The 15,726-nt window shown below is 39.0% G+C and overlaps 1 protein-coding gene across 1 annotated transcript; it reads left to right on the forward strand.

The window, feature by feature from the left end:
* Positions 1-306: 306 nt before the first annotated feature.
* sh3bgrl3 (SH3 domain binding glutamate-rich protein like 3) lies at positions 307-10,990 on the forward strand. The gene is made up of 3 exons (XM_080443420.1): positions 307-447; positions 5,667-5,834; positions 7,893-10,990. Exons 1-3 carry the CDS (start codon positions 403-405, stop codon positions 7,956-7,958), a joined length of 279 nt encoding a protein of 92 aa, XP_080299546.1. The 5' UTR covers positions 307-402; the 3' UTR covers positions 7,959-10,990.
* The last annotated feature ends 4,736 nt before the right edge of the window (positions 10,991-15,726 follow it).

Genomic DNA, 15,726 nt, shown 5'->3' on the forward strand with positions numbered 1-15,726 from the left:
TTTCGCTCCGGACCTAAAATATTATGCTCCGAACCAAACCTTAAACATCCGTGTGGTTTGGAATCTACCATTAGTTTTGGGATACGATGTATACAAAAGGGTAAACAGCGGAGCCTTGGCGGACGTTCACCCGATTCTGGATGAGAACGACATAGAACCTCATCTCGGAGTGAGAGGTTCTTTATGGAGCTAACATAAAGTTTGGTCACCCCACATTGAATGGTACTGTCTCTTTAAATGTACGCAGGCAGCGTTGCTTTTGTACGTAACAGTACAGACAGAGAGAGAGAGAGAGAGAGAGAGAGAGAGAGAGAGAGAGCTGCTGTGTGTGTTCAGTTCAGCGCCACAAACATCCAGTCCACAACAAATACCCTGCGTTAATAATAAAAACACATCAAAACCATGGGGATCAAAATCTACTACACCACCGTGACCGCCAGCAGAGAGGTGAGTGATCACTATAACCACTTATTGATCTGATCAGTTTGTGATCACATTTACATAGTGCTTCTATTGATCCGTATACAGACACACCCAGCAGAATGAATGCCCTGCGTGGTGGATGTACAGTATTCTAAATGCTTGACCTGCCTTGCACACACACCACTGCCTTTGTTGTTATGGACATTGTTATTATACTGTGTTATTAAATGATAGATCGCATCATGCTTTATTAGTAAGCCCTGCATGGTTTTTAAGTTGGTGCAGAACACTATTGAGGCCAGCAGCAAGTCCACCCAGGAAAAGGAAGAGGAAGTCATATTGTTTTGTTCCCCGATGCTGTTTGATTAGACCTGAAACATGACTGTCACATCATGACGGTCATGGATGAACTTCAACCTGTTTTTAGCTCTTTCTCCCCTTTTGGTCCGTACATCTACATAAACGTTCAGATTTCAAATATAAAGTGCTTACCTCATGGCCACGGATGTTGCATTTATGTACGGGCCCTCGGAAGTATCCGTGTCGTCCGTATTGTTCAATAAAAAGCATTTTAATCCGATTGGTGGCTATTGTATCCGTATTTTCTCCATATGCTTTCAACTACGCGACCCCGTCGGTTGGGAGGTGTATTGCACTCGGACACATTATAAGTCTATGAGCAAATGGCCACCGATCGGTTTAAAATGCTTTTTATTGAACAATACGGAAGATACGAGTACTTTTGAGGGCCCGTACATAATTTTAACACCCATGGCCATGGGCTAAGCACTTTATATTTGAAATTTGAACGTTCATGTATATGTACTGGCTGTAAATGGAGAAAGTGCAAACACCAGGTTGAAGTTCATCCATGACTGTCGTGACGTGGCTAGTCAGGTGGCAGCAATAAGCTGCCATCGCTTCCATTGAAGAAGATGTATTCACTATTTCACTGACATAAATTCACTGTACGTCCTTTAATGGCCCTATGCTACTCCATACATGTACAAATTAAAAATATAAAGGTCCAACCTTAAAGCTATGGATGTTACCCGACCGTACATGCCCCTTTATGCTCGGTTATATTCCACAGAGTTTAATAAAGACGTGTTTTAATGCCGTCTGTGACTGAATGTCGCCGTATTCCTCAATGAGTACAGTGGCGCTGTTTCAACAGGTGAAAGCCGGTATTACACTCCATGGAAACGAGGGAATGCGGCAACATTCAGGGGCAGACAAGATTAAAACGCATCTTTATTAGTCTACATGGAATATTACTAAATATAAAGAACCCGGTGTGACGGGTAACACCCGTGGCTTTAAGGTAAACAATGTATATATTTTAATCTGTACCTTTTATGGAGATGTATGACCGTTAATCACGGACGTACAGTGGATATTTGGGGTTGGCGTCCAAGACTGACAGAGTGACATACACAAAATGTCAGAATCGGGGGGGGGTCTCTGTCTGTCTTAATCCAAGCAAGGCTACATTAAAACATGATATATATATATCAGGGCTGGGCCATTGACCATACCTGTGTGATACCATACATTTTGTGTGTTTAAATGGTGAGCTTACAAGCAGACTGTGTGTGTTTGTGAGGGGGAAACACACTGCAGTGTGTGAAACATGTGGTATCAATTATGTCTGTATGGAATCCATTGAGATCATATGAGTATGACCAGTCATGGAAAGAAGAACTCAGGTTGTTTTAAGTAGAAATACCACGTTACAAGGCCTGTATACAACATTTGACTTAAATAGGGCTTATGTTTGTAATAATCTAATCTACAAAGTAAGTAGGAACTAAATCTGTAAAAAAAAAATAGTGCAATAATTTTGCTCTTAGTCGTTAGAGGAGTAGAAGTACAAAGTATCCAAACATGGACATACTCAAGTCAAGTGAAATTGTATTCAAGTACAGTACTTGAGTAAATTTACTTAGTAGTTATTTTCAACCACTGTTGCAGTGGTGTAATGTAACTAAGTACATTTACTCAAGTACTGTACTTAAGTACAATTTTGAGGTATTTTTTACTTTACTTGAGTATTTCCAATACTTTTAGTTCTACTCCACTACATCTCAGAGGCAAATATTGTACGTTTTCTCCACTACAATTATTTGAAAACTTTAGTTACTAGTTACTCTTCAGATATAAATGATGATATTATGAAACATACATTAACCACTTTACTTTTTTATACATAGGCTATTTGAAAATAGCCGATCTACAAGCTCATCACAACGCATCGCGATGCAACGCGTTGTGAGCTTGTAGATCTGCTATTTTCAAATATTGTAGTACTTTTACTTTTGGTACTTTAAGTGCATTTTGATACAAATACTTTTACTCAAGTACATTTTTAATTCTGGACTTCTACATTACAGTATTGATACTTTTACTTAAGTTAAACCTTTTGAGTACTTCTCCCACCGCTGTTGACTAACACATATGAATATGAATGAGAATGATCTTATGTACAAGGCTTTATATTACAATAGTGTGCCACCTTCCCACGTACCCTCTGAATGCCAGCTTACAGTTGGTGCCTTGCCCATGGGTGTGGTAACTTCCTCAATGCGGCCCGGGTAGATAGCATTGAGCTAATGGGATAAATTAATCATTAAACCACAAAGTCAGATAACGAGACTTTGGTGTGTAAAGGCACAGACAGTCACTGACCTCAAACATTAACCCAGTAGGTTAAAAGGTTCAGTCTGTGATTATTTTTGGTTAACCCATTACGACCGGGAAAGCATCTGTCATTATCGATTTTAACCATTATCTTATACTTTCGCTATTCAAAAATAGCAGATATACAAGCTCATATGACCTTGTATATCTGCTATTTTTGAATATTTATAATGGTATATTTTTGAAAACTCATGAAAATTTGTGCAAATCTTATTTATTATATAATATTTTTCAAAGCAGACAGTTTAACTCAAATATTTGCTTCTAAAATATAATATAGATATCTTCTAAATCCTAACAGTTTTTTTGGAAAAAACTTATGTTGCTATAATATCAGTGGTTCTCAAACTGTTTCATGTCAAGGACTCCCAAAATCATGTGTTTGACCGCAGACCCCCATCTCAAAATATGTTGTTCCAGGGACCCCCCAGAAGCAAAGATTTGAGTAAACATTTTTGCCTTTTTCAGGCCAAGGACCCCTAGCTGAGAGCGAGATGAAGCAGAGACCCCCACTACTTTGTAAAAACTTTGCAGATTAAACTTTTTCATATATTTCATCAGTGTTGTGTCAAACAAAACAAGTGTTTGCACATTATCTTTTGTATTAAAATGTTAGATTCAAGTTAAAGCAGCACTATGTAGTTTTGGGTATCAATAACGAGGGAGCCAACGTCTTTGACTTCATTACCCAAGATTCTCTGCAAAGCATGTCCGGTGAGGACGCGCTTGTGATTGGCCAGTCGTCGCTTTAGACTGGCAGTTCTGCCTTGGTGCCTTGGCAGATGCCAGGATGAAACTCATTGTCTCCCCTATACATAGTAATACAGTCAAGCCCCCTAGTAGGGACCACCCTGAGTCTATACATTTATGGAAGGAGGATTGTTATTGCTTAAACATGTCCTTTTGTGGGACATACAGTAATATGCTATAACAACTATATTATAGTTGTTGAAAAGTTACATAGTGCTGCTTTAATGTATATTTTCAGACGTTTAACCACTTAAACCTTCAATACTTAGTAAACTTGACCTTTGGCTCTGTACTTGGTCTGACTTTTCCCCCTCTACATCAAACCTCCTCACAGGAAATAACAATGAGTTGTCAGCTTGTAGATCGGCTATTTTCGGTTAATGTTCCCCTTAACACATCGGGTGCCAAACACGGTCTGAACCGTGTTTGCGCAGAGTAGCGGTCCGGTGCCGAACACGGTCCAGACCGTGAAATATGTCTTTTTGTTTTTTTCGTTTTTCTCCACACGGGCGGGGCTAGAGCAGCTCTGGGAGTACCCATTGTGATCTTGAGAAGGATAGGCCAGATAGATCACCGGAAAAACAAAAACATGGCTGCCATCCACTTCCTGTCTATTTCCTTCTTTAAAACACCTATATCTCCGAATCTGTTTCCGGTGGGGAAAACCGGTCATGCGCGATGCGCGATCCCCCCCCATTGTAACTCGCGAGTGAAATGTTATCGTTCCAGGTTGTAGCCAGGGTCATCGCGCAACATGAATGGATGTTTTTTTTAACATGGATTTGCTCCTCGTGGAGTCTAGAGCTTTAAACAGCAAAGCGCAGTCAATGGGGAGAATGCTGGCACCCAACGTAAGTTGTTATGAAAAAATGCTGGCACCCAATGTGTTAATAAACATAAAATACATTTTCACGTGGGTTTCCAATTTCGACCAATCAGGAGAGAGAACTCCACAACCTCCAGTTCCAATAATTGTGTAATTTCTTTGTGTCATCACTTCCAATTTTCCTCTTGTTTAGCCTGTATGATTGACTCCTTTTTAAGACATTTTTTTCATTTCTCCTGTCATAGTAGTGGTTTCCTGTAAACCAGCGCTTCTCAATGTGGGGTCCGGGGACCCCCAGGTGGTCCTTGAAGGGGTTCCAGGGGGTCCCCAGCAAAATCACTTAATATAGCATCACAGATTGGTTTGACCACTTCTATTCTGATCCGATCCGATCTGCAAGCTGTGTTGCGGTGCGACGCATTGTGAGAACAAAATTGGACTATTCTTTTAAAGATTTTAACACAAATCTTGTATGTATGGGGTTTAAATATTTTCAGATGGGGGTCCATGGCCAAATTACATATTAATTTGCGGGTCATTAATTATTTTTGGAAACATTGTCTCAAAGGCTCAACACCAAGGGTGACAACAAACAAACAAACAAACAAAACAGTCAGTTGACTGTTTTAATAATTTGTTAAAACACATTTGTTGCGTAAGCGCGTCGTTGTGTGTTTTATAACAGTTTGTCTTCTGAGCCCTACCTCATGGCACAAGAGTGTCACACAAAAGTAGTGAAAATAGCAGATCTACAAGCTCACAGCGTGTCGCGATGTGAGCTTGTAGATCTGCTAATTTCACTATTTTCATTTTAAATAATTATAAAATAACGGTTTTGGACATCGACGATATGTTGCTCATTGCACAGCGCCTAATTATGTTTTGAAAGGTGCTTTATAATTAAAGTTTGTTACTTTTTTTACTTAGTTTTCTTTTCTTTTTTTCCCCTTCTTTTCTTTTCTTTCAGATCAAGTCTCAGCAGGCCGAGGTACTCAGGATACTAGAGAGTAAAAGTATCCAGTATGAACTGATCGACATCTCACTGGGAGGAGAGATCAGGGACGAGATGAGAGCCAAGTCTGGAAACCCCAAAGCTATTCCCCCACAGCTGTTCAACGAGGACCAATACTGCGGGGTACAGTACAATAAATTATTGTTTTAATGAGGACCGATACTAAGAATAAAAAATGTATACAATTAAAAACAATCATTGTTTTAACCCATTAAAGGGATAGTTCACCCCCAAAATGACTTTTTTTTTCCTATTGATTGCACCCCATGGAGACTTGAATTCATGGATATTCTTTTGTTTTTGTCGCATTCCTAAGCCAATAATTTGATGTGACATGAAACTTTTTCATGTCAAGGATTTCATGTGTTTGGCCGCAAACCCCCATCTCAAAATATGTTGTTCCAGGGACCCCCAGAAGTAGTAGATTTGAGTTAAAACTGTTTGAGTTAAAAAAAAATACATGTATTCAAAGATTTGCACAAATCTTCACGAATTTTCAAAAATAGCAGATCTACAAGCTTGCAGCGCGGCTTGAAGTGACGCACAACGAGCTTGTATATCTGCTATTTTTGAATAGCCAAAGTACAAAATAATTCAAATCTGAAATGACACAGATACTTTCCCGGGTTTTAATGGGTTAACGAGGATCAATACTGTGGGGTAATACAACAACGCTTTCACTATCACATTTCATCCCCACAATAGGCTCTGTGCATGACTTTAGCAACGATGCAAACTGTGGAACAAGCTCGCTCCCAATGTTTCGCCGTAATCTGAACACTCACTCACCCCTTCAGACTCCACCTTAGCCCGTAGCACTGGGCCTTTTCTTGACTACCATGCAGACTTATGCAAAGGTTACAATGTAATTGGCATGTTATTTAGACAGATGCCAGGTTCCATTGTTTATCCTATAGTTTCTATAGTTTTCAATGTGCAGATTAGTATTGTGATACTGTAGTATATTGTTTTTAGACTGTTGCTAGGTCCTTGGTTTACCTGGGATCCTATAGTTTCTATAGTTTTCAAGGTGCAGATTAGCTGTGATAGTGTATTGTTTTAGACTGATGCTAGGTCCTTGGTTTACCTGGGATCCTAGTTTACTGAGACACTACACTGTCTCTCTGTGTTTAATGTGATTACCTTGCTTTACTTTTACTCCACTACAATTATTTTACAACTTTAGTTACTTGGGTTAGGGTTAGATTTAGATTATTATTACAAAACATACATTAACCACTTCAGCTCTGTATACATTTCGGCCATTTGAAAATAGCCGATCTACAAGCTTGTAGATCGGCTATTTTCAATGGATATTTATACATTTTATACATTTGAAAACTTGTGAAATGGGACATTCTGCACAATGAGTACTTTTACTGTTGTACTTTAAGTATATTTTGATACCAATACTTTTGTACTTTTACTCAAGTACATTTTGAATTCCGGACTTAGAGTATTTCTACATTGTAGTATTAACACATTGACTGCCAGAGTATTTTCATAATATAGCCTACTCACCCAGTGTTAATACTTTTACTTAAGTAAAACATTTAAGTACTTTTTCAACCACTGCACCTACGTCACACAGATACGGGAAGTAGAAGCCAGTTGGGCTGTCTTGCTCTTCCGTTTGTCTTGGACTGTAAGTTCCCTTTTTCAGTTTTTCAGTTATTTTTCATGTCAGTTTCTTCATTTGAGCCGGAATCACGCAACACCTTCAATATCGTTGCTTTCCGGTGGAAACCTTGTACTGTATGTTCAAAACCGTTCCTTTTGTTGTTTTTGTTGTTTTTCTTTAAATTCAAGCTTGTAGATCGGCTGTTTTCACTACTTTTGAGAACGAAGTAGGGCATTCATTTGTGAAAAGAAGAAAGTCATAAGAAGTCGAAATATGGAGATATTTCTGCCCGACAAACGATATGTGTTCAAATGAAGCCATGACAAACTGACGAAACAGTTAACATGCAAGACCGCAACAAACTTGGTCTCCCAAAGTTTTAACTAAGCATATAGGCTACTGTGTATAACCCAAAGTCTGCAAATACTTTTGACTGCGCACATCCCCGGGTATGGACTAGTAAATTAAAATCACCACGATAAACGCTAAAAACGATTATCGTCCCATCCCTGGTGACTAGTAGCAGACTGAAGCTGACTGTTGCTCTCTTCCTCCAACAGGACTATGAGATGTTAACAGAGGCCGTGGAAGAAGACAAAGTGGACCAGTTTTTGAAGCTGGCATGAGGAGGGGTTTCTCTCTGTCCTCTGTCCCCCCTCCCCCTCCTCTCACCACCATGCCGCCCACCTGTAAACCTGTTCACCCCTCCTTTCCTCTCGGCCAGGCTGGCGCTGCCTGCCTGTCCTCCATGCCATGACCAATGCCAAACACACTCTACTATCAACCTGGATCGCAACACACACATTCCCTAACTAGACTCGAAACTTAAAAGGGGGTATTTCACTTTAAAAACACGCCTGGGGTCATTTTAACGTCTATTCAGGCTTTTGTGTGCCTCCCCCAGAGAGTTTTTAAGTTGCTTGTTTCAATATTTAGATATTTGATATATTCATTCGATCAGACACGACCCCCTTCCTATATTATCCCATTGTAACTTCAAACTCCCATGTTCAAGCAACTTAATCAAGCAACTCAACAACTGTCTGGTGGTGCACACAAAAGCCTGAGCAGACATTAAAATGACCCCGGAAGTGTTTTGAAGTGAAAAACACCTTTAAATAACCACTGTTTGCCTCCCAACTAGTCTCGAAACTCTTAACCACTGTAACTGCAAAGTGACACTTGGGTAGAGGTCTGGGTTGAGTAGTTACCTTGTCGTGAGGCAACTCTAAATAGTAGTAAGATATCTTCAATAGTTGCTACGTTGATTAGACTTTGATAATCCACAAATAATCTCCTCATTGACTCTTTTAACACTCTTTTAACACATAATCGAAAGAAAACAAAGCCGATTCTGCCAATATAACATCACAAAACCCGGTACGGCTTTTTATATGTTGTCAGAATAAGCTTTGTTTGTGTTTATGTGCTAACATTTTTGGATTATCAATTTCTAATCAACACAGCAACTATTGAAGATATCTCACTATTATTTGGAGCAACAAAAGGTAACTACGCAACCCAAACCTCTACCAAAGTGCCATTGCGCTTTAAGTTTTGTTTTTGTTTCATGTGTTATACAATGTATTTTTTTAGTTTCTGTGCTGAATGTTGTCTTTTCTGACATGCTAATGTCACTTATTAGTCTTAATGTCACTGATCTCTCGTTAGTCCTCGTTAGGAATCAACGGGGCGACTAGATGTGCGCTAACAAGGTTGGCTAATATGGGCTAGCTGTGACCACATGATCAGATGAGAGTAATCCATTACATTCAACAAGGAATCTCACTGATGTCCCTGCGAGACTGAATGCTTGGTCTTCATGTAGTCTTAACCAGTGGTGGAAGAAGTATTCCGATTTCGTTTTTTGCTTGAGTAAAAGTAGCAATACCAAAAATGTAGAAATACTCTGTTACAAGTAGAAGGCCTACATTCAAAGATTTTACTTGAGTAAAAAGACCAAAATGTATTGGCATCAAAATATACTTAAGTTACTTTTCCACCGCTTGTCTTAAAAAAAAAACTGTCCTCTTCTGGTCTTCATAGGGAAACCTTGTATGTCCAAAACCGCTACTTTTCAGGAAATGGAACGGAAATGTTCAGAAATAGCTAAAACAGCTGATCCACAAGCTCACAATGTGTCGTATCGCGATGCGTTGTGAGCTTGTAGATCGGCTATTTTCACCACTTTTGTGACTTTTAAGTGACGAAAACAAAAAAAAGTATTGAAGTATGGAGATACAAGGTTTCTGCCTGACAGCGACAATATACTGTATGGAAATCTATACAGGACAGAGAGTTGATGGTCCTGAAGCTAATTCCATAGGTGAAACTATAGAGGTCAAGGACCCCATTAGCTGGCAGGGGGTCCATGCATCCATCATAAGAAACAAGCAGAATGTGATCAAAGCATTCCTTATTATAAGGTAAAAAAAACTCTGTGCCAATACATACCTGTGACAACGTTTTAAGAGAGATAATCCGTAGCATATCTTAAAGTTCTTCTTAACATTTTCCATAAGTTTCACTGTTATACGTCTTACAGATATCAGATACTTAAACTTCCAGACACCGTACGTAGGTCTCTTAATATTGGTTCATGACGATGTCAAAAGATTAGTTTGGAAAGCTGGAAAACTTGTATTTACCCTTTAAGACCGGTACGCTATGAGCTTGTATATCTGCTATTTTTGAATAGCCAAAGAAATCTAAAAATGACACACAGACGCGTTCCCGGTCTTAATGGGTTAAGTACAAAAGAAACGTGTTTTGGAACGTAAAAGAAGAACTGGAGCTGAAATGTTTGCAAATCTCATTCACGGTCCAAATCTCACATTTTATTCCGGTCCTGTATCATTTCATAAAAAGATGCACTGCACAGCACCTATGCACTGTCCTAAACCCTGCGGAAAACTGTGAGCACTCAGACACCAGTGTTTTTGATCGATCGATTCATTGATTAGACTTGGGTTAACTCTTGCCACAAGTCAAAGGTGAAGACATCACTGTTTTCAGTGCATACTGTGTTTGCAAACAGTTAATGTTGCCCATGATAGGTACATATCCAGTTAACGTGTTTTATTTTTTATCTTGAGTATGTCGTTCCCATATTTTGTCCTCCTGTGACTCTGTCATTTGCTATTTTTGAGCACATCTACGCAGTAAAATCCTGTAAGTTGAAAGGAGTAGTTCACCCAAAAAAAAAAGCTTATTTTCTATTAATTACACACCTCATGAAGCCTTGAATTCATGGAGACTTTTTTTTTTGTCGCATTCAAGCCAATAATTTGATGACCGGCGGAGTTTCCCGTGAGTCTCCTATACCAGACCCTCCGCCGGTCATCAAATGATTGCCTTGCAACAAAAACAAAAACCTGTACGGAAAAACACAACGTTTTATGCACTGTTTTTTGTAAGTTGACGCTAGTCGACGTGTTTGCTGGTTAATTAACAACGTGTATCCACCATTAAAGCAACGTCATTTAGACAATCCATAACAGTACATGTCTCTCTTTGAGCCCTCCTGTGCTTTGCTTTTTGGACCAATCCCCCATTGGCCAAAATGAGATGAGAATAAAGGAATTAAGATGCTGTTGTCTTCCAAGAAGATTGTGAAAAGTGACTTATGGGTTGAATAAAAATGGAACTGAGTCTAAAATCTGGATGATTCTTTCTTTCTTTAATGATTATTAATATTATTATTATTATTCAAATGTCACATTTCCGATCGATCATTGCTGTCCGGCAGAAACCAGCTAACTCCATTTTGGCGCCTTTTCCCCCCATAAATCAGGGCCATTAAAAAAAAAATAACCAATGAAAAGTATTAAAAAGCGCTTCTGACAAAACCAGCTAACTCCGTTGGATCCTCAAACTTTCTGCTAAACCAGTTTTGCTGACTCCAGGCTCCACCCCCTTTTGACCTCCAACCTCATTGTGAGCTTGGAGGTCCATTCAGCTGTTCTTATCAATGATGAACAATTTGGAGTTGGTTTCTGCCGGACAGCAGAGATATATATATACAGAAAAGGCGATATAGATAGATACACTTTTATAAGAGAAAGTGTGATAGATAGATAGATAGATAGATGAAAGGGGGAATTGGAAAATAACTAGACTTTGCATTTACAAGGCTGACACACATACTAATTAGCTACTAAGTGTCATTAATATCCAGTTCCTCTGCAGTTTAATAATGTGATTCAATTGTTTATTAACCTGTGAATTACAACATTGAGTTTGCATTTCACAGAGGAATTTCACAGGTCTGTATAACGATGGATTTCCAATAAAGCTAAAAATGTGTCTTGTTACAGTTGTGCACTTTCAGAGGTTGAGCATTACTTCTGCTTCATCCATGGAGTCACACTTACCTCCACAGGTAACAACGGTTTATTACATATAGACGTCAACTTTGGAGTACTGCTGCTATTGTATATTGCAAAGCTCAGTAAGATCATAAGCGTTGTGAGCTTGTAGATCTGCTATTTGTCATCAATGGTCATCACACACACACACACACACACACACACACACACACCCCTGCTCATCAGGAGCTGTTAGGGTTTCAGTGTCTTGCTCAAGGACACTTCGACACTAACACAGGGGGAGCAGGGGATCGAACCTGGAACTTCCGTGTTCAAGCGGCCCGCTCTACCTCTTGAGCCTTTTGACCTTTGCTTTGACACCCGGAAGTTGATGATCTCTGTCTGGCAGCCTATACTGACCATTCATGAGTTATTTGGTTCACAGAACGACAGACCGACAGACAGACAGACAGACAGACAGACAGACAGACAGACAGACAGACAGGTGTTGTGCAGTGTGATCTTGTTTTCAGTGGTGGAAAGTAACATTTACTTACATTTACTTAAGTACTGTACTTAAGTACGAGGTATTTGTACTTTACTTGAGTATTTCCAATTTCCAATACTTTTACTTCTACTCCACTACATCTCGGATCCAAATATAGAATAAATCCACCTTTGCTTGTTTTATCGATTTCAAGAAGGCGTTTGATTGGATTAATAGAGATTTTCTACAGTATAGGTTGTTAAAATGGGGAGTCAATGGAAAAGTTTATAATGCCATCAAGTCTCTTTACCAAGCACCTGTTGCCTGTGTTCAGATTAATGAATACAGAACTGGATGGTTCCCTCAACAATTTGGGGTGAAACAAGGAGACATTTTGTCTCCAACATTGTTCTCAATTTATGTGAATGACTTAGCCCTTAAAATTAACAGGGCTTGGGAATCCCTGTTGATGATCAAAGTTTAGGCATATTGTTGTATGCGGACGATATAGTCTTACTTGCTGAACATGAGAGCGATCTGCAGTTAATGCTGAACATTGTTGCAGAATGGTGCTGGAAATGGAGACTGGAGGCAAACCAGGACAAAACCCAAATAGTACATTTCAGACAAAAATCACTACAGAAGTTCAGTTGTGTTTAATTTTGGGTCAATAGGGTTGTCATATACTGACCAGTATAAGTATCTTGGATTGACATTGGATGAGCACATGACATTTAATGATGCTGTTGGTGTCCTAGCTCAGTCAGCGGGCAGGGCACTGGGCTCTGTCATGAACAAAGTTAAACACTGTGGTAATTTAGGATTCAACACCTATACACAACTCTATGAATCAGGGGAATGTCCGGTGTCTGACTACGCTTCTGGGGTTTGGGGTTTCCAGGAACATACAAGTTGTAACACTGTGCATCATAGAGCTATTAGATCCTTTTTTGGGAGTCCATAAAATGACTCCAGTGTTGGCAATTAACGGGGATATGGGATGGGAACCTCCAAGCATCAGACACAAATGTGAAATGGTTAGGCTATGGAATAGGCTTGTGAAGATGTCTGACCAGATACTCACAAAAAATATTTTTAACTGGGATTTTAGATTTGGTCACTCTTGGACAAAATAATTGAGATCTTTATTTTATTCAAATGATTTGTTTTTTATTTTTCAAAATAAGTTAATATGTGACGTTCACAAAATTAGAAGTACAATGTTTTCCAGATATAAAGAGCAATGGTGTAATGATAGATGGTATAAGCCCAAGTTACGAACCTAGACAGGTACATGGTAGAACCGTATGTAAAGTATAATTTAAACAAAAGACAACGATCTCTATGTGCACAATTATGGTCAGGAACACTACCATTAGCTATGGAGACTGGCAGGTTTAATGCCACTCCAGAGGAAGAGAGATATTGTCTGTTTTGTGAACTTGGGGAAATTGAAAATGAGGTACACTTTTTGTTTTATTGCTCAAAGTATGATGATATAAGAGAGGTATTTGTTAGTAAGATGTCTTCTATTTGTGGAAATTTCCTTGAGTTGGATGATTATGACAAATTTTAGATATGTTTTGTTAAAGGAGTTTTTGTTGTAGCAGATTTTATTTGTCAAGCTTGGGAGAGAAGACAGAACAGTCTGTATAATTTTGAGGTATAATTCTGAGATGTAATTGAATGTACTACGTGAATACATTGTAAAACATGTTATAAACGTAAAATGGTGTCTTATAAACCCATGAGGGTTGGGCACTTTGTGTGCAGGACACAGAAATAAAATTATCGATCTATCTATCTATCTATAGTACTTTTACTCCACTACATTTATTCGAAAACTTTATTCGAAAACTTGAGTTACTAGTTACTTTGTAGATTTTGATTATTATTACAAAACGTACATTAGCCACTTCAGCCCTATCGTTACATTTCGGCCATTTGAAATTAGCCGATCTACAAGCTCACATTGTGAGCTTGTAGATCTGATATTTTCAAAAGATTTGTATACATTTGAAAACTTGAAATGGGACATTCTGCACAATGAGTACTTTTACTTTTGGTACTTTATTTTGATGCCAATACCTTTGTACTTTTACTCAAGTACATTTTGAATTCCGGACTTTTACTTGTTACAGAGTATTTTTATATTGCAGTATTGATACTTTTACTTAAGTAAAAAATGTGAGTACTTTTTCCACCACTGTTTGTTTTTAGTTTCACATCTCCCATTCAATGCATTGATAGCATTCGAAGCCGCTGGTCCTGAAGTGGACTCAGCCCATGACTCAGCTATTTTTTGGGCACATTATGTGAACACTCTAAAGACCTCAGCCCCCTCTGGTAGTGAAGTGCACTCAGAGTACCTCAGGAGGTGAGTACACTTCACTTCACTTCTATTCCGCTCTGTTGGTATTTTAGCCATTATTATTATTATGGCCATTGCACGCACACACACACACACACACACACACACACACACACACACACACACACACACACACACACACACACACACACACACACACACACACACACACACACACACACACACACACACACACATCGTCACCTTGCTAAACTAATGGCCTACAACTAAGTCATTTTTTGAGGAAAATGATATTTTTGCCTAAGTCAGCTCCGACACTGGCCACCTCTGGTAAAATCGCCCATCTCCTAATTGAAAAGGATCATGCTGTTCACTCCCCTTTTAGTATAATGGCCTAACTCCCTAGTGTGACTTAGGCCAAAATAGGCATTTTTTTGCCTAAGTCACATGGTTTTGTGACATAGGCCAAATTATTTACTGATTTAGGCCATTAAAAAAATTGCCTAAGTCAGATTTAATCCTATTTAAACCTATTTAAATCTCTTATGTTACATAACTGACAGACAGTGTTATTTCTATTTAAATAGTCATAATTTGTTATAAACACTTTGGGTGAAATGATTAAGAAATATCATATAGTTTTGTTTTGGATCAGTTTTTTATTTTTCCTGAAAAACTTTTAAAAAATGACGTAGGCCATTAGTTTAGCAAGGCGACGACATGCAAACTCAAGCTAGTATGAGATGACATCAGCCAGTGAAGCTGCATTGAGATGAAGGATGTATGCGTGTGCGTGTGCGTGTGCGTGTGCGTGTGCGTGAGTGTGGTTTGACAAGCAGCCGAGAGACCTCTCTCATAGCAGCTTAGACTTCACTTAATATTATGTACCTATATTGTCTGTTTACACTCATGTTGTTGTTTAATGTATTTTAAAACACTTATGATGCTTTTTTTAATCAATAAGCCACGAGAGGTCGCAGTTTACCGTGTATTTTATAATGTCTGAGCGGTGTAGTGAGGCACGACGCGTCAGAGCCCTGATTAAACCCAGAGGGCTTCGTCTCGGGGTTTAATCATCCTGTCGGGGATTATTTCTCAACAACGACCGGTGCGCCATCAATTATCCCTTTCATATGTCACGTCTACTAAACGGAAACCAGCCAATCAGAATCCAGGAACGGGATTAGCCGTTTTAGAAGTCACTTTTTATGGGGGAGGGAGACAGCCTGCTGTATGTAGGCTGTAGTGATTTTTTCCCCCTCTTTTTG

This window comes from Gymnoscopelus braueri, assembly GCF_963280865.1.
Source record: "Gymnoscopelus braueri genome assembly, chromosome: 11".
NCBI lineage: Eukaryota > Metazoa > Chordata > Actinopteri > Myctophiformes > Myctophidae > Gymnoscopelus > Gymnoscopelus braueri.

Coding starts and splice junctions, on each gene's coding strand:
- sh3bgrl3 (XM_080443420.1), top strand. CDS start 403: ATGGGGATCAAAATCTACTACACCACCGTGACCGCCAGCAGAGAG. Junction 448..5,666: donor CCGTGACCGCCAGCAGAGAG/GTGAGTGATCAC, acceptor CTTTTCTTTCAG/ATCAAGTCTCAGCAGGCCGA. Junction 5,835..7,892: donor ACGAGGACCAATACTGCGGG/GTACAGTACAAT, acceptor TTCCTCCAACAG/GACTATGAGATGTTAACAGA.